The following is a 19,254-nucleotide window of genomic DNA, read 5'->3' on the forward strand; positions in this document are numbered from 1 at the left end:
AGAAAAAAAGAATAATGAGCTCAAGATAATCCTTGTGACAGTGAGGCATATTTCAGGATGTCAAATTGCTCCTTTCCACTCTAATGGTGATGATGTAACTATTGCCCTCACTGACATAAGGAGTTGGCAGACTGGGTTTCTATTCAGACTTTGTCATTTATTATGAACTTATATATTATTAACCTTGTGGAGTCTTATCTTCATCATCTATAAAGTGGGGATGATAATAGAACATATGCCATTGAGTTATTTTAGGATCCAAAGCAGCACTATGTATAAGTACCTACTACATGGTAGGAACTCAGTAAATAATAGTGTCTCCCCTGCCAGTCAGAGGTGAGATTGGTGATGGGTATGCAGTAAGGTTAGTTAGCAGTTGTCATAGAACTGAGGGTGGTGATGGGGTACTCACTCCAAATTACTGATTTCTTGAACTGATCAAAATTATCCCCTTTGCCTATCTGCCTTTCAGTAAGTTTCCCCCAAATAAACTAATTCCATCTTCAAATAATGTAAGTCTATTAAGATGACATTCTAGAGTAATTTATTTACTAAAAGGTGTTATAGTGAAAGAGAAGGAATATTTAAAAGGCAGCGTAGTTTTTTTGTATTAGTAGGGATCAATTTGTACATTGATCCAGGGGCTCTTTACAAGTGTGTGTTGTACACACAGTCATGTAGCTACACAATAATACCCCTCTTCCTCCACCAACCCTTGCCCAAAGGAGTAACCGTCTAGGTGATCTGCAGTAATAGCACTTCTTGATCCCCAGTCTGCTTATCTTAATACTGGCGTGTCTGCTTGTTGGTTCTAAAGGAATAGAGCAACGGTAGCATATGCAGAAAATGTATAGAACACATTTTCTAGGGGAGAGAATTAAAATCACAAAGAATCATTTTAGAGCAAATCACTGTCTTATACATCCCAAATCATATATTTAAGTGGAGAAGAACTTAGAGGAATGGAGCAATCAAAGGGAGAATGACTAATGAGGGCATTTGAGGTGATCACATTGGACTACACAGATTACAAAGCACTTTGTCCAAACATTATTTCATCTTTACAAGAATGTCGCAAGGTACATATTATGAACTTCACTTTAAACATTCATAAGCTGGAGCTCAGGGAAGCTAAAGGACTTGCTCTAAGGCTCACGGCTAGGTAGTATCAGGGCTGATGTTTGAACCCAAGTCTGTGTGACCTCAAATTCTGTCCACCTTCCTTTGGCAGCTCTGGAATGCTGGACACAATGGTGAAATTGGGGAAAAGGTAAAAATAGGAGGCTGTTTCAGGCATTATCACTAGGGGACCACTTAAGAGACTAGTGACTTGAGGAGAGGTAGGCTCTGGAGATGATGCTAGTACTAATCCACTTGTCAAAGATGACTGAGATGCAGTTGGGCCTGGAGGAAAAGTGGACCTAAGATTTGACCATAAGATTGACCTAAGATTTCCCATTTCAGACAGGGAGTTTGTAGTGGGTTTCTCCTGTGAGCCTATGGCCTAACTTTGGTTAGAGTAATCTTGAAAATTAGTTTCTTAAACTTTGGTCACAACCTGTGACCAAGAAGGGAAACCTGGCTTTCCTTTTTGCCATCACTTCAGAGGACATCATCTCAGCTGTTAAGTTAAACATGGAGAGACATTTAAGATTGTATTTACTGCCACAACTGTTAAAACAACACCTTCGTTTATACTGTATTGATGTATGAAAGGACAGTATTCATTGAACATCTTTTTCATATTTACAGTTTCATCTACAGAGCAAGTAGAAGTATATGGTGTTTTTTGAGCCAAGAATAACCTTCCATTAAAGCAATTCAGCAGCATTGAGTGCTTTACCAGTGAATATCAAACCTCGGGAAAGATGTAAAATAGAGAGAGTAAGAAACATTAAGAGTAACATTTTGAGGTTTTGCATAATGAGACAGGTACTTTTCTTTGTAAAATTAGAAGGTGTTATTTCCATGTAAACATAGCTATCAAAGTGTTCTTTGGTCATTTCCTTTCTTTTTGAAAATTAACTGATGAGATTTAGTAAAGGAAAGTTCTGTTTCTGTCTGCTCCTAACAAAAGGGCAGCAGTGTTTTATGGTTGCAAACCCTGCATTACATCTCCTGTCCTGAGCCTGAATTCATCATTTACATGTACAGGCTAGTTGGGTATGAAATTCTCTTTAATGCTTTTTTTTTTTTGCAATGTATGCACTTGTTTGTTAATTTTACATTCTGATTATAAGTCACAAATATGCCATCTATAGTGATGTATAAAGAAGCATGAAATACAAATTCATGGAAGAATCTGGAAAACAATTACATTCTTGATATCCAAGCAGTGGATTTAAAGCAAATGATCATTACTTCATGGTGTTTTGTTGTCAAAGTCAGTGTCTCGTCCAGTAAAACTCACTGCATCCTTTGATACAGCACTGTCCAATAAAACCTTTTGTGATGACAATGATGCTCTTTATTTTTTTTTTAAGATACCTTATTTATTTGAGAGAGACAGAGTGTGTGAGAGAGCATGAGCAAGTGGAAGGAGCAGAAGGAGAGGGAGAAGGGCTCTTGGCTGAGCCAGGAGTCCAATGTGGGGCTTGATGTGGGGCTCGATCCCAGGACCCTGGGATCATGACCTGAGATGAAGGCAGGTGATTAACCAACTGAGCCAACCAGGTGTCCCAACAGTAATGCTCTTTAATATGCTCTAATACCATAGCTGCTAGACGCATGTAGCTACTGCACACTTGAAATGTGGGTGCCGTGACAGAAGAAATAAATTTTAAATTTTCTTTAATTTTGGTTTTAATTTAGCCAGATGTGGTGAATGGCTGCCATATTGGACAGTGCAGTAATACATTCGTTCACATGCTGTTATCTCAGGTATAAAGATATTTGTGGTTTAGAAGCCAATATAGTGACATTTAATTGCTTTTAAGGAACAGAGAGAAGCCTCAGTTGTCCTTGAAAATAATTGTGTCAAGCCAAGCTGACCTGGGGTGAGGGAAGAATGTGCAAATATTTCCATTGAGCTGGCTGGTCAGATTGTTTATTCCTTTATTTACTCAGCAAATATTCATGGAACACCTAGTATGTGCTCCATTGTGCTAGGTGCTGGGGATACAAGAGGTTCAGTGCATGTGCACTGCCTTCAAGAAATTCACCAAGTAGAAAAGTTGGACAGGAAGTTAGTAACAAACTCATATAGAAGAGAGTAGAGAAAGAATGAAGAGTCAAAGATGACTCTGCGGTTTTAGTCTGGAGTGACTGGGTGAGTGATGCTTGGAAACAAAATACATTTCCATAACAGATCTTTGGGAAATTTTTAAGTCTTAAAAATTAGTTTCAGTATTAAAGCCAAGATTCTCATTCATTCATATTCTCTCACCCTCCCCAACTCTCCCCCAGTTCTCTCTAACCTTCCACTCATTTGGCGAAAAAGAAACTAGTACTTAGACTCCAGTGCCAGGAAGCTGCATTTTCACCTTGGGCATCGAAATTCTAATCCTGATAGAAATGAATTGTTAATGAGCCAAAGAATAGAGAGTTTCTCTAATTACAGGAAACAAAATTAAATTTGGCCTGAAGGCATTTTTGGGTAATTGCTGTTGGTTTAAAGATTAAGAAGATTCACTCATATGCCTTGCCTTTTTTTTTTTTTTAAGCTTGCTTTGCTCAGCACTGTTAACCAAAGGCATTGAGACCTGTAGCAAACTTCATTCTAATGAGGGTCCAGATGATTTATTTTATAGATATGCTGCAGAACAACTTTCCCTGTAGGAATAGTAGCACCTCAAAGATTGATATGATGTATTAAGAAAAATAAATATTTGTTCTTTTTTTAAAAGATTTTATTTATTTGGGAGAGAGAGAGATGGCAACAGAGAGCGTAATCGGGGAGTAGAGGGAGAAGCAGAGCCCGACTATGTGGTCCTCAATCCCAGGACCCTGGATCATGCATGACCTGAGAAGACTCTTAACCAACTGGGCTACCCAGGCATCCCTCAGATATTTGTTCTTACTTTGAACCTTATTTTTACCGTACAATAGAAAATTTAGATTTAAATGGCAAGTGAGATGTGCTTATCATTTCTCTGTTCATCTCTTTACAGAAGCCAGGGCCAAAAGAGAAGTTCTAGAAAGGAATTGCTTCATGCTGAATCTGCTGCTGCTGCTGCTGCCTCAGAGGTATGTACATAAGAGTCATAGGGTAAATGGATGGATCTTTCTCCCTGTAGTATTTACTCCTTAGTTACTGTGTGTTCCCAATAGAAAAAAGTTTTCATTTTGAGAAGTATCCCATGTGGGCATAGCACTTGAGCGGGGTTCCACAACTGCCATTTTGTAGCCATTTCTTTTCTTTTTTTTTTTTTTAAGATTTTATTCATTGATTTGACAGACAGAGAGACAGGGAAGGGAGGGAACACAAGCAAGGGAAGTGGGAAAGGGAGAAGCAGGTTTCCCACGGAGCAGGGAGCCTGACATGGGCCTCGATTCCAGGATCCTGGGATCATGACCTGAGCTGTAGACAGACGCTTAACCCCCTGAGCCACCCAGGTGCCCCTTCGTAGCCATTTCTTATTGGGAGCCGGCAACTACTATGCTCACATTGGGGAGCAAGAATTTCCTGTGCCCTTCAAGCCCCTCTAACCAGACTAAGGATCAAATCAACATGAGACAATCCTCCAACACCGTTGGTGGGAATGCGAGTTGGTGCAGCCACTTTGGAAAACAGTGTGGAGGTTCCTCAAAAAGTTGAAAATAGAGCTACGTTAATGGGAGAAAATCAAATTTGATAGCGTACATGGAGGGAACCTACACAGGCATGGACATTTCAAAGAAGCCATGCAGCATGAGGTATATATGTCATTCTGAACTAAGGAAAAGGGGGTAGGGGGTCTGGGATTTCAAAGGGAAGGAATGCAGTCCTCAGGAAGAATGAGAAAGACTAAATGTCTGGTAAACAAATGGTTGATGGGCCCCTCAGAAACAATGGGACACAGAGAGGACTTTGATCAGACAGGCACTGCTAGGTTCCTCCCTGTCCACCATTCCTAGTTCATGGTATAATGGTACATGGTGATAGCTCTCTTCATGGAGCAGGGCCTCTACTTAAATTATTTTAGGCAGTTGTCTGGCAGGTAAAGAGTTTTTCCTGAATCTGCTGAGTTTTGATTGCTTTTTTAACTCAAAATAAACTTCATGCCAAAGTGACCCACCTTGGGGACGCCTGTTCTTGGCCCCCAACACTTGGTATGGTCCCTGTAGTATTGTTTTAAAAATTAAGCTAAGCTCTATGCCATTGTTCAAGGTCTTTTTGACCTGTGAATACATTTCAAAAAGGAAGAAGTTTACTGACGTGCCTGCTGCAGTAGCCTCATGTGGGGTAGACTCATAAGCTGGCATCATCCCTTCATGGGCAGAACCCAGGCCCCAAATGGTCTATGTTGCCCCCATCGTTTTCCTAAGCCACTGAACATTTCATCCATTTATCCATTTACTGGATGTCACTAGAGAAGATCTTAGAGGGATGCACATTAATAGAAATATGAAACCTGGATCTGCATTCAGTGATCTGAAACTCTAGTCTGGGAGAAAGGATCAAACCGCAAGAAAAAAAGGCACAGAACAGAAAATGCCTCCCAGAAAACTGTCCCTGGGGATGGTGCTCCACCTTACCTTGCCAAGCCCTGCGTGCCTGTTACACAGCTGCTGTGGTGGTGGTGCCTCAGACTTCAAAATGTAAGGGTCAATTCCTAATTTGGTCATTTACCAGTGTTGTGACCTGGGGAAAGTCATTTGCCAGTGGAGAGCCTCTGTTTCCTGTCAGGAAAAGGGGAGTGGTCATGTGCCAGGCTCTCTCATCTGGATGTAACCTCATTTATCAGTGTATGTTCTGTATTCCTGCAATAGAATGAAGCTTCTGTGAGAACAGGGGCTGTCCTGTTCATCAGCCTATCCCGAAATATCTTGAACAAGGTTTGCCACACATAGTAGGCGCTCATACATATTAAATGCACCGATGAGTATTGTATGTCACAGCACTGTGTCATTTTTATAGCATGCTCCAAATGTAACGTAAAGGGATCCCAAGAGCAGTATAGGTAGGCTGGGTGGGTGGATTTTCACTTTGGTTTTCAGACCTGCATGTGGTTTTGTCTGAAAAGCTTTGTGTGTTTCTGGGACTGTGCAGACAGCAGGTATTTTTACTGCTTAAGCTCTTCTCTAACATAGGAGACACACCTATGTTTTTAAATACAAAGTGCTGATTTTATATTGCATTTTCCAACTATTGCTCATTGTAGGGGACCAGAATTTACCACCCCAAAATATGTTTCTGGGCTAAAGATTATTTTAAGCTGCATATCTTTAAGAAAGTGCAAACACAGGAGAAGCTCCAAAGACTGAGTAGAAGTTAACCTTTTGTAAGAGACATTTACATTTATAAGGGAAATCTCCCTTTGTTGGGGGTGTCTCTTGCTCTTGGTATCTGGGAACTCATCAGTGGAGAAGATAATGATTTAGATCTGCATAACAATCTTACCCTTATTATTCTGCTTCTCCTGGTCACCTCCCATCAATGAATTCGCCAGACTCAACATCTTCTTTTGTCTTTAGCTGGAGATGGTATTTAAGGTGATGGCTTTGGCCACCTTGGGGAGTCAGTCAGTTTTCCTGGATCTCTCCCATGATACAGGAGGTATCCATGTTTGATTTTCTCTTATTCTATCTCTTATCTGTCTAATGTTAATTTAATTCTTAGGCCAGTCAGAAGAAACTTAAAGGGTAATAAGCTACTTGTATGTAGATGAAACTCTGAAGACAGCACATCTGCTAACATTCTGTTCAAGAAAGAATGAAATGGCTGAAATTAGGTAGAAAAAAGCTAATTTAAACAGAGCAGTGCTCTGTTTACACACAAACTAATTGCTGTTATTCTAGGAAAAGAGGCCAAGACATCCATAGAACTCTGGCCATCATTCTAGTGTCCATGCTGCTGACAGCCTGACTTCATCAGTCCACAAATACTCACCTAGAATCTGCAGTGTGTAATGTGTGAAAACCCCAAATCCTTCAATTTAGTGTGTCTTGGGGAAAGTTGGCCTTAAAAATTCTCACTTCATAAACTTATAAAACCTAAGTAATTATAACATGTAATGGAATTTTTTAAAAGAAACCCATAATCCCACCACTATGGCATAATTGCTATTTATTTTTGCTTATTCCCATTCAGTCTCAGTCTGCCAATTTTAATCATTTCAGTAACTGTATGATATTTCATGGAGTTGAGAAACTTCTGCTTCCAATCAAGATGGCATGACTAAGGACCAGATTTAACTTTCCTGCCCCCATGACAAAAATGTATGAAATAATAGTTTTCAAGAAAATGGTCAGTCATTAGGCAACAAAGGACAGGGACTCCTAAGAGATAGGAAGCAATCAGATGAGCCCTGCAGTTGCCACAGCAAGTTTCCAGGTGGCAAATCTGCTCCCCTTCACTGGTAACTTTTTTTTTTTTTCCGGAGGAAGTTTATTTGCTTTGTTCCCCCCCCCCCACCCCAGGCCAATTACCACTGGTACACATGATTCTATTATTTTAAGTTTGTTTAAGCTTACTGAATTTATGTTGATAGGCTAAATAAAACATATGAACACACAAAAAATGGACATCTCAATCAATACCTGAGTATACATATTTCTATTGAAACATCCAAGAAGCAAGGAACTAAAGACTAAATTGATATATGACTGTGATAAAAAGCAGAAGGAAAAGGACTGGGAAAAAAGGTCATATCCCATCTTATTGAATACCATCTCACCAGAATTTCTGTCTCAATAATGAAAAGATTGTTACATCCCCAGCAACATATTGCTTCTTTTAAGGAGTACAAAACATAGTGCGCTTGAACAGGGAGGTTGTGCAGTGTCCTGAAGTTCAAATGCTGGGATTTGATCAGGGCCAGTATGTTCCAACAAACAGGTTTCTTGTAGAAAAATTGGCATGGGTCTATGTCTTAATCCAGGCTGGAAAAAACAAAATAAAACACAGCCAAGGCACTAAAATTTTCAGCAGAAATGTGAAAGATTCCTCTGCTAAACCAGGTACTTGTATTTCATATGAGCAGTGAGCTGCAGACTGTTCAACAAGGATCTAGTCGTTAAGGAAGCGGAAGGGGATCACTAAACTCAGAATATGACGTGTACAATTTAAAGCAGCAAATGGCTTCAATTGAGGCATGAGGGTTAGGGAAGAGAGCACTGGGTTTGAAGCCCTTGGACTCTCTCTGTCTCTCTGCTGCTGCCCTGCTGTGTGACCTTGTCCTCTTTGACACTATCAAAGAGGGAGGTTGCACTAGAAGCTCTCCAGAGCCATTTCCATCTCTGTACAACTATAGTAAAGATGTTCTTTGGTAATAATACTTCTGACTTCAACCTACATTGAAGACGTGAAGCAGCTGTCCAGCAGCCTCCATCTGGCAGGCCCTCTGGTGGCAGTGCCCTTCTCCCAAGGCCGGGTTAGCATCCTACCAACACCTGGGAAAGGCGGGGTTTTTTTTTTTTTTTTTCTTTTCTCTTCTTTTCTTTTCTTTTCCTTTTTTTTCTTTTCTTCTGCCACAGCCTTTGAGTGACACACAGTTTTCTTAGGCTTGTGCTTTTAGCGCATCTGTACTGTGTTTATTTTCTCAGTTTTGTCAGAGTATAGCATGTGGCAACTATAATCACTGCTTATTCCCTTCCAGCAATATTTTTCAAGGACATGTTTCATGATGGTTTGTGTTCTGCCTGTGTTTCCTGTTGTTTATGTATCTGTCTCCAAATTGAAATGTCATTTTCTCCTCATTTGGAAATTCCCAGGATCAAGTTGATATTGGAACAGTTGAGCAGTATGGCCCCCAAGAGTCTGATCATGTAATTACGATAGAGTCTGATACATCTTATGATTCCAGCACATCATCCCTGGAAAGCATACTGGCATCACCAGGTAGGTACATTTGGATGTGTGGATAGGGATTATCAGAAGAAAAACTGTGGCCCACAGGGTAGTTCTTGTTTTTTCAGAGGATGAGAATGTTCTGTTCATAACGATGCAAAAATCACAAGACTGAACTTATTTCATCTTCTGTAAGTTTTTTTGAGATGATGATTTGAGAGTGATGAAAGTGAATATCTCATCAATGGTTCAAGTGCTTGGGAATGGTATTATTCTGTCCCATTAACATTTAATCTTCTAAAGATTGGTGCTAGTGCTCAGCCCTTGGAGGAGTAGCATCTCATCTCTTTGTCCTTACTCAATCTTCACTGCTATGCCACAGTGGTTACAGTCCAAAAAAAAACCCTTGTTTTTTAAAAAAAAAAAGTACTATAAGAAGAATTTTTACTATAGGACAAAAAGGATAGTCTCTTAGAAACAGTGACACTTATTATGTAAGTTTCAATATTAAAGACATTTCATAAATATAATTGTATAGAAGTACAAAACTTGAGGTGGTGCCGGATGCTTAATGCAGATCCTGTCCTTTAATTTGCTGCCTCTAGCATGGAGTCTTTACATCGTGGAATCTTCATATATAGAACTAATTTTTATTTTTATTATTTTTTTAAAATATTTTATTTCTTTATCTGACAGAGAGAGAGAAATCACGAGTAGGCAGAGAGACAGACAGAGGTGGGGGGGTGGGAAGCAGGCTCCCTGCTGAGCAGAGAGCCCGATGTGGGACTCCATCCCAGGACCCTGGGATCACGACCCGAGCCGAAGGCAGAGGCCCAACCCACTGAGCCACCCAGGCGCCCCTAGAACTAATTTTTAAATAGCTAGCTAACCTAATAGCTAACTAACTAATAACTAACTAATAACTAACCTAATACCTAACTAAACTGATAGCTAATTAACTAATACCTCTATTTTTTAATAGCTAGCTAACAACTCTTACATTATGGCTGCCAATCTCAAATTTTGTTTAAAAAAATCTTTTCAAAATAATTGATTTGGGGGGGGTAGTCTGTGAACCCATGATTGTGATTTCTGAAACGTGTAAGAAAAAATTCAATTTTGAATTTGCACACAGTAAAATTCACTCCTTGGGATGTATGCTTCTGTGGGTTTGACAAAGGCAAGGAGTCCTGTATCTGCCACCACAGTACCAGACAGAACAGTTCTGCCATCCCCAGATTCCTTTGTGTTGTCTTTGAACTCCAGCTCCGTCCCTCATTCTCTGGCAACCATTGGTCTGTATTTGGTCTCTGGTTTCCTTTTTCCAGAATGTCACGTAAATGACAGAATCATGCAGTCTCTCACCTTTTTGGTCTGGCTTTGTTAATGAAATGCGTTCAAGAGTCATCCATGTTGTGAGAATCAATGGTTCATTCCTCTTTCCTTGCTTAGTAGTACCGCACCTTGTGCATGTACCACAGTTATTTGTTTAAAAATCCACTCATCTGCAGAAGGACATCTGGGTTGTTTCCATGTTTTTCAGTGACTATATATAAAGCTACTATAACCATTTGCATAGAGGTTTTTTGGTGTAGATACAAATGTTTAATTGACTTGGTTAAATTCCTGGGAGCTGGACAACTGGGGCATATGAGAAGCATGTGTGAAAGAAACTGCCAAACTATTTTCCAAAATGACTCTGCCCTTTTGTATTCTTCAAATAATGTTGTCCAGCTTGTTTTTTTGAAGGAGAGTCATTTCTCAACACCTCCACCAGCACTTCAAGAGCACTCCAGAGATCCCCACATTCTGGGGAACCTACATTTTGGGAAGTGATTTATGATTATGTTTGATTTGGTATTATCAGTTGGAAGGTACCAAATTTCCAGAAGCATAGCCAGAAGAATTTTATGATGAAAAGACCCTCAACACGAATGGTTTGGGTACCTGCCCATTTACGCTTGGGTGGGTGGAGGTAAAGTCAGACACTCCTTCCTTTTTCTTTATTTTCAAATATGAACACATCTTTTTTTTTTAAGATTTTTATTTATTTGATAGACAGAGATCACAAGTAGGCAAAGAGGCAGGCAGAGAGATAGGAGGAAGCAGGCTCCCCGCTGAGCAGAGAGCCCGATGCGGGGCTGGATCCCAGGACCCTGAGATCGTGACCTGAGCCGAAGGCAGAGGCTTCAACCCACTGAGCCACCGAGGCGCCCCCAAATATGAACACATTTTTAAGGAATGTTCTGAATTACTCTTGGTACCTGGCACATCTAATCCTTAACATGGAACAATGCTGGACTCTCCTGTTTTTATGACTTATAAAGGCAATAAAGAGAAATCTGTAAATCTCGTTGATAATGTTGGTCACGCGTTCCACTGGGCTTTCTTCTTCAGTTGCATCACCTTCGCAGAACTTTGAATTCCAGCCGGCGGTGGAACAGGTGTCTGATGTGGATGAGGTACAACCGGTGGACGAGATGGAAGAGGTGGACCGAATGGAGCAGATGGAGGAGGTGGAGGAGGTGGGACAAGCAGATGAAGAGGAAGAGGTGGGGCAGGTGGAGCAGATGGAGGAGCTGGAGCAGGAGGGGCAGCTGGACCAGGTGGAGGAGGACAAACAGCTGGACCAAGTGGAGCAGGAGGACCAGGCGGACCAGGCTGAGCAGAAGGCCAGATCATCCTCCAGTGCGGCTGCTGGCAACAGTGATGAGGTACCTCTGGGAGTCTTGTTCCTCATATTTGTCTGGACCACTAACCCTGCAAAGCCCTGAATTTCCACTCTTGTGTTCAAGTTTGCTTTGTAGAAAACATCCTATTTTTATCACTCTTTCTGTCATACTGGATTTGCAGATGCAGCTGGGAGTCCAGTGGACCCTAGCAAACAGGGAAGTGGGAAGTTAAGAAAGACAAAATCTCTGTTCTCCTCTTAATGTGAAATATGTGAAGACACTTCGGGTTTGAGAGAAAGTTTGGGCCAAATAGGCAGCTTATCTACTAAGAGAAGGCAGTATTTTTAAGAGCTGTATTCCTTATCACCTGGGAGGGGATGCTAACCATCTCAGGGGACGATGACTTTCCTGGCTACCATACCAACACCTCCCCACCACGAGCTAGGCTTCTCCAATGGAGTTTGTTTGTTTGTTTGTTTGTTTGTTTTTAGTTTAGAAACATGCCTTTCAGAATGCTAGTTGTATCCAACCTTCAAATGTCAGCACCAGTGTATGGTTCGAGGCCAAATCAATGCAGTTGGATTTACTACTCTGTTGCTCTTCTATCCACAAATTTGTGTACATAATCACAGATTTGGACAATCATCTTTTATAATAGCAGGATTATTAAAATTAGGATTGGCAGGCAAGATAATGAATTTATGGTCTGTTATGTGGAATTGTATACATTAATTACAAAGCCTAACATGAGTCCCTCCCTCTTTTATAATCAAAAGAACTGAGAGCTACAAGACTGTTGTTTGAATTTGGCCCCAGCCTTGACCTTGCCACATCCCTGAGCCTCAGTTTCTCGACCTCAAAATGGTCTGCTTGCCTTGCGGGGATTTCTGGACTGCTGTGAAAATTTTTTGAACAATTTAAAAAACATTTCTGTAGCAATCCATGCTGTCTTTATTTATATCTTTACTTGCCAAAAGGCTGTGGTTCCCCTTTCCCATTGACAGTTTCTCTTCTGCTTTGAATAAAGTCATAACTAAACTTTTTTTTTTTTTTAAAGATTTTATTTATTTATTTGACAGAAGTAGGCAGAGAGGCAGGCAGAGAGAGAGGAAGAAGCAGGCTCCCGCTGAGCAGAGAGCCTGATGTGGGGCTCGATCCCAGGACCCTGGGATTATGACCTGAGCCGAAGGCAGAGGCTTTAACCCACTGAGCCACCCAGGCGCCCCCATAACTAAACTTTAAACGTAACTTTTGTTTACAATAGTCAGAATATGCAGCAATGAGTGTGGGTAGTATAGCCCTGCATGTGGTAGCGTATTGGACTTATGTGCAGTGCCATGGATTGACAGACTGGAGTGTATCCAGAAGCTAGAGCCCAGGATGGAGAGAGGCTGGAAAATGTCATGTTGTCAGTAGTGGAAGTTAGTCACCGTGGAAGGCATTGGAGAAGGGAGATTGGCAAGGAACAGGACAGCCTGCTCCAAGTAGCTACACAGCCATGGTGCTCCTGAAGTGGAAGCGAGTCTCCAGTGCATTAAACTCGGGTGGAGACGTAGCAGCTCAGGGCAGGCAGCTTTCCACTCCCCCCAAGAAAGCCATTCTCAGATGCGTGAGGTCCCTTCCCCAGGCGGTGTGCTCCCTCCCCTTCAGCAGAGAGGTGTGAGACAAGCTTGGTAACTCCTCTGCCAGGGACAGCAGAGAGAAGATTCCTGCTTGGAGAATGGGGATTTGAATGGGATAACCTGTAAGGTCTGTGTCTGCCAGTCCCTAGTTTAGAGTATTATATTTATTCTTTCATTTATTTATTTGCTTAATGAATGCCTCCTTTTTTATACGAATATCTACATAGTTCACAACGAAAGAAGGACAATTGGGCAATTTTCACAGAATTTTTTATTACAAGCGAGAAAAACAGCTTGCGTGTTTTTTGCTCTGTCTCTTTTTAATAACTCAGCTGTGCTCTTCCATTAGCCACAGTATATGATCGAATAGACTCTTGTTTTTGTTCTCTAGCGGTTGCATGTATATGTGCCTTCTCATCATTAAAATCGGGACTGTGGCTCTCTCATCTTGTTTATGCACACAGTGCCAACCCAGATCAAGGCAAAGAATAGCTTCCATAGATAGTTCTTTCCCAGAACTAGTTCTTCTTCTGCCTCTTCCTTCCACCCTCAGCCAATCACTTAAGAAGCCGTGTCCACTTAATTTCTTTCAAATGTGTCCCTTCCTTTCTACGTCTCCTGCCTCTAGTCTGTTTCAGGCCCCTGTTATCTCTACTGTAACTGTGTATGGAAGGTAGGTACTTTCTAGGACGTTGTGAAGGTCAGATCCATGAATTTCTTTGCAAGTGCTTAGAGGAGTGCCTGGAACAAAGGAAGTGCCATTTGAACTTCTACTTCTCACCCCATTGCTAATGGGAGTATCTGATAGACGTTTCCCACGTGCCTTGTCTGTGATACGATGACCCACTGAGCTCTGACTCTCCCACTAAGGATATTGGGCAGGTTGCTGCTTCACACTTTGGGGCCAATTCCATGGTTTTATATTTTGAGGAAAAAAATCAGACTGCCTGATTCCCGTGATCCATTTCTGATCTTGAATTCTTGGATTCTCTAGCCATTTCTTCAGACTTTCTAGTCATGAAGGAAATTGGGAGTGCAGGAATCATTCTCACTCTCAGTCTTTGCAGACTTGGCAATAAAACAGTCTGGTAGGATTTGGAGACCCCGGTGTCCCTATCTGTGAACCACGAGCAATTCCTCCCCACAGTCAATACAACCACCACCATCAATTATATCATACATCAACAAGCGGGAGCTGGAGCTGATGAAAAAGTTCAGGGAGCAGCTGGAAGAGCAGACACGGATGCTGCAGGCTGACATCCGAAGCCAGCGGGATGCACTGGAAATGATGAAAGAACAGCTTCAGAGAATACAGGAGTCCACCTTTCAGGTCACAGGCCAGTTCCAAGTAAGTAAGTGGCAGAAGGGAGAGGAAAAAAGAGACCTTGACAGTTGTCAAGCAGTCAGTCACCGGGGCCTGCTGGGAGGGAGAGCAGCTGCTCCAGGGTGGCATGGGACATTTGGAGTGGTCTTCAGCAGGGACTTTTGCCTGTGCTCTTTGTCTCTTGGCTGTAGTGGCTGAGATCGGCCCAGCCAGGCTCTGGCGGTGGCAGACACAGCTCCTATATAGCCAAGGCTTCCCGGGGGGCCTGTCCCACTCTGTCCCGGGCATGTCCTGTTCCCTGAGGAAAGGCGCGGCCTCTGAATAAGACCTCCATGATACTGTGTCCTTCCAGATGCAGCCAACCACGTCACACCACCTTGACCATCCGGAGTTCCAGTCTTTGGAGCCAGTGCCCAAGAAACAACGCACTGAGCAAATGAAGGAGTCCCTCGCAGACCTCAAGGAGATCAGTCTTTCCTGTGGTTCATGTTCACCCTGCTCTTTCAAATTCTCTGAGGAGCTGGAGGAGACTTGTGATGACTCCAACCAGGTACGGAAAGCCTGTTTCAACTGGGGAGCTGAAAGGAGATTTTATTGTCATAAACACCGGGGCTCACCTGGTTCTCCTGAGGGGTTGGTGCCTATTCAGTTGGCTGCGGTTCACTTGCCTGAGGTAAAAATTCTTGGCGAGCTAGACCCAGACACTCGTTCCCAGGCACGCGTATGTGTGTCCCGGATGGCAGCACCTTGTGCCCGGATAAACACGTAGACATCACCCTGACCACACCCGCAGGCGCAGGGCTGCTGTCATCTGCTCTAGGAGAATGGAGCAGGGCTGTTCAGTCGGCTTCTGGGGGACTCTTGTGGGCACTGAGGTCCTTTCGTCTCTCCTTCTGAAGCCACTGCTGAAGGGGCAGGACCCGTTCCTGCAGCAGCCGTCGCAGCAGGTACAGGACCAGCTTCTGTCGGAGGAGCAGACGCAGGAGCAGCCCCAGCCGCTGAGCACCGTGGTGGGAAGGCAGAAGCTGCAGATATACCTGCCAGGCCAGGCCAGCGTAGCTGTGCCCCTCTGTGAGGACCCCATGACGTTCATGCAGACCCAGCCCATCGTTCCTGTCCAGTTAGCAGCTGGACAACAGCCCTCTGGCTACTATCAAGGCAATACCCTGGGGGACGAAGAAGATGACAGCTCTAGGTAAGAAGTGCATCGAACAGTGATAAGTGCAGAAGTCCCTGCTTTCCCCTCATGGCCAGACACTGTGCCTGAGACCATGAGTGACTTACCCACAGGGCACCCAACCCCCCTCATCAAAAGCAGTGTGCTCCCACTCACCTTGCTCTGTGGCTTCCAGACCCCAGCCTCTGCATGCACAGTGCGTGGCCAAGCATGTGCAGGTGGAACGGAGGAGACTGTGAAAATAGGAGGCCTAGATAAGGAAGCTCCCAAGCTAGGGAACCAGCAGATCTTGAAATCGCTTGGCTCCACCCACCCAAGCCCAGTCTTATGGCACAGGGCGTCTAGAGCAAAGTCTTATGTGCCCATAGCTGAGTGACTCCAGGGCTCCCAGCTTTCTTCTCCTACTCCACTGTAATCTGGTGATCACAGCAGACCAGAAGAAGGGGTCTCCACAGAACTGACAATCTCTGTGAGGGAAGTGGGTGTGAAATAGTTGCTAGATGTCCGTTGGATACCAAGGAGCTAAGCTCCCAGAAGAACTAAGTTCTCGGAGGCAGTATGAGGACATGAACACATTTTCTGCTCAGTAATAAGTCTGTGGTCCCAAATGCCAGAAAGAGAAGCGTCTGCTCAGCAGTGAAGGGGTTGTAGAGCACATGCTCGGTGCCTAGGAAATATTTTTGAGCGAATGCCAGCTCTCTGAGCGGGCTTCCCAGAGCTCTCCAGATTTCCTTCTGGACCTCCCCTGTAGAATCAGTGACCCTGATACGTCTGGTGGATGGGTTAGTGCCGTGTTTCCCATGGGCCTGATCATCAGAATCCACTTGAGGAGGCTGTAGGAAGTACAGACTCAGAAGTCCTTATTTACCCAAGACAAATGGGGCTCTTGTAGAGACAGCACTGGATTTGTAGGGAGGAACTAGCCCGGCAGCCCCAAACAGCAACAAAGGGCATGTCCCTGACTTTGGATGGGTAAAGTGAGAGGCCCAAGGCCACAGAGATCACCATTGTGGGAAATTCAGGGCTGTCCAAGTAATACAAATAAAACCACTGGAGCCAAAAGACTAATTCACCTCAGTCTTTACATTCACCTGACTTCGGCAAATGGAATCTTCTTTGGGCAAGGTGAGGATACAAACCAGTGATTCCTGATGTAGCCACCAAAACCAGTTGTGCCATAAGCCCCTACCAAAGAGCAAGGCGATGGCTCCTGGGTCATGGGTCCCAGACCCATGTCACTATAACATGTGTTTTTCAGTTTTCTCCCTGAGGAGCAGCAGAAGGTGTCCATGGTGTATAGCCCGGCCTCTGACACAGTCGCTTCTACCAGCTTTCCTCAGTCTCCCATACATTCTGACTCCAGCTTAGTCACCCTGGAGACCTCGCAGGCTTATATCCAGCTTTGGCAACAGTCACCAGATTCACAGCATCACCTTTACCTCCAAGTGAATACTTGGCCTTCCAGTGAGCAGAACAGCCTGCAGGACCAAGCTACCTGGCCCCAGGTATAAACCTTTCCTTTCCCCTATGCTTCCCAGCCCAGGTCAGGGCGTTCGGCATGGAGGCTGGGCCCCTTCCCCAAAAAGCACACACCACAGCAGTATGCTCTGGGTGTGAAATCCAGACTTCAAAGCTCAGTAAATTTGAGAGCGGTTACTCGCATGGCGGCGGCACACACTGCTGAGTAAATTGATTCCCTTCAAGTTTCCATGAAAAAGTGAGCTGTCCTCATGGATATTAAATGTGATCAGAGGTAAAAACTTTTCAAGCATGTTAGCTGGATAAAGTGAGTCGTGCCATATCTTGAGCTTGTTGCCCAAGCCCAGACCCCTTTCTGAACTTGTGGATCATTCATTCTGCTGCAAAATCCCGGGCCTAGTGTGGGTGTGTTTCATTGTACTAAAAAATAAACCAAGGGTCCTTCTGTGCAATGTGCTTGGTGTTTATCCACAGGGAGCTTCATACTTGCCAGGAAAGACCCCCACCTCAGGGACCATCTGCTACGGTCATATTTCCAGGGCAGTGTTGGCAGCTGATCCAGATGGAAGTCATTTACTGGGTTTGGTCCCAGAAAGACTCTCAGCAGGCGCCTTGGGACCAAACACGCTCAATCTGACTAACAGTACTTATAAAGGGTGTTTTGATTCTGGCTTTAGAAATCTTAATGGAGCCTAACGTCTGATTTTTTAAAACTAATGACAACAACAAGGCAAAAAGAACCCAGTAAGTTAAGGCCGAATGAGTGAGTTTGGAATTTTAAATGGCTAAATATGTGGTTATTTTCACATACACACCTTGACCAGCTGGGCTGCCAGTCCTCTAGAAAGTTGACCCACAGGAGGGACTGCTCACATGAAAAGAGCACATAGATTCTCAGTGGACCCTGTGGTTCAGTTCCCAAGGCAGACTCTGGTGAAACTCTTCATCATGTCTGCTCTCAGGGCACTACCATCTGCATGGACCCTTAGGAGCAGAGCAGCTATCCCAAGGAAGTGGAAAAGGGAGGATGCCTGGAAGGTTGTTGGGAGAATGCAGTGTGATGGGAAAGGTAACAACAACCCACGCTGGTATTACTGCATTCTCCCAACAACCTTAGCTGGCAATCAGGCTCAGCATGGAAGTTACTTATGTTGAGCAGAGTAATAGCAGGGTCCAAGGGTAGGGCCAGGGAGAGAGCTTCCAAGCCTTCGGCTAGCCATGGCTGGCAGAGAAGCTGGGCTAGGGAGGCCAGACACAGAACCTCGTAGTCTTGGGCATGAAGAAAACTTTGGGGGAGACCAGGGCAACTCTTGCTGGTCTTTAAGACAAGATGTTGTTGGAAGACAAAAGTGGAGAGGATCCCCATTGTCCCCATCTTCACCTTCTGCCCGCACCTTGTAAGTCTGTGTTCCAAAGACATACTTCTCAGCAGCTTGCTGACTTGGACTAGAGGGAACGTTTCACCTCGTCTGCCTTTTTCTTGGCAGGTGTCATCTCCTCAGGCAAGTCCCGAGGCTTTCCAGGACCCTGAAGAACACTCACCAGGCCATATCGGCTATTTTATGTCTGCCGAGCAGTCTAGCTCGGACGAGAACCAGCACCAGCAGTAGTTTCATACCAAACCTTGAGAGAAGAGGGGCAGACAGGCCAATGAGGCCTGCATGGCCAGGGGACCTCCAAGGCTCACAGAGTCCCTTGGAGTAGGGGTTGGAGAGGGAGGGGTGGATATTTTCTTTTTTTTTTTTTTTTTCTTTCTTTTCTTTCTTCCATTTCTTGGAAGGTATATTGCAGAGGTAGCCTGTGATCTCCAGCGTGCTGAAGTGTGACAGGAGCCAGGCCCCAGCAGGAGACTGCTGTCCCTCACCTTCCTGCCTGGCCTTGCACACACCTGTTCTACCATGGGCGAGCAGGCTGCAGAGTATACTCAAGTTCGAATACCGTTTTTCGTTTTCGTTTTTTGTTTTTTTCTGCCAAGAAACATTTTCCAGCATCATTTACAATCTAGTAAGAAGCTATTTTGTCTTAAGCCACAGTCATGTTGGGGAAATCAC

At 43.8% G+C, this 19,254-nt stretch overlaps 1 protein-coding gene across 1 annotated transcript in view; it reads left to right on the plus strand.

Annotated features, from left to right (window-relative positions):
• The window catches only part of PASD1 (PAS domain containing repressor 1), a gene marked incomplete at both ends in the record, with an annotated part of 53,297 nt that extends 34,484 nt beyond the window's left edge, over positions 1-18,813 (plus strand). Inside the window, 9 exons of the mRNA XM_080795591.1 lie at positions 4,110-4,185; positions 8,854-8,980; positions 11,327-11,454; positions 11,500-11,643; positions 14,371-14,553; positions 14,900-15,097; positions 15,447-15,742; positions 16,983-17,229; positions 18,691-18,813. Of these exons, the coding sequence (XP_080651717.1) occupies positions 4,110-4,185; positions 8,854-8,980; positions 11,327-11,454; positions 11,500-11,643; positions 14,371-14,553; positions 14,900-15,097; positions 15,447-15,742; positions 16,983-17,229; positions 18,691-18,813 (1,522 nt within the window). The remainder of the gene's footprint in view (positions 1-4,109; positions 4,186-8,853; positions 8,981-11,326; positions 11,455-11,499; positions 11,644-14,370; positions 14,554-14,899; positions 15,098-15,446; positions 15,743-16,982; positions 17,230-18,690) is intronic.
• Positions 18,814-19,254: the final 441 nt, after the last annotated feature.

Source organism: Martes martes (genome assembly GCF_963455335.1).
Source record: "Martes martes genome assembly, chromosome: X".
NCBI lineage: Eukaryota > Metazoa > Chordata > Mammalia > Carnivora > Mustelidae > Martes > Martes martes.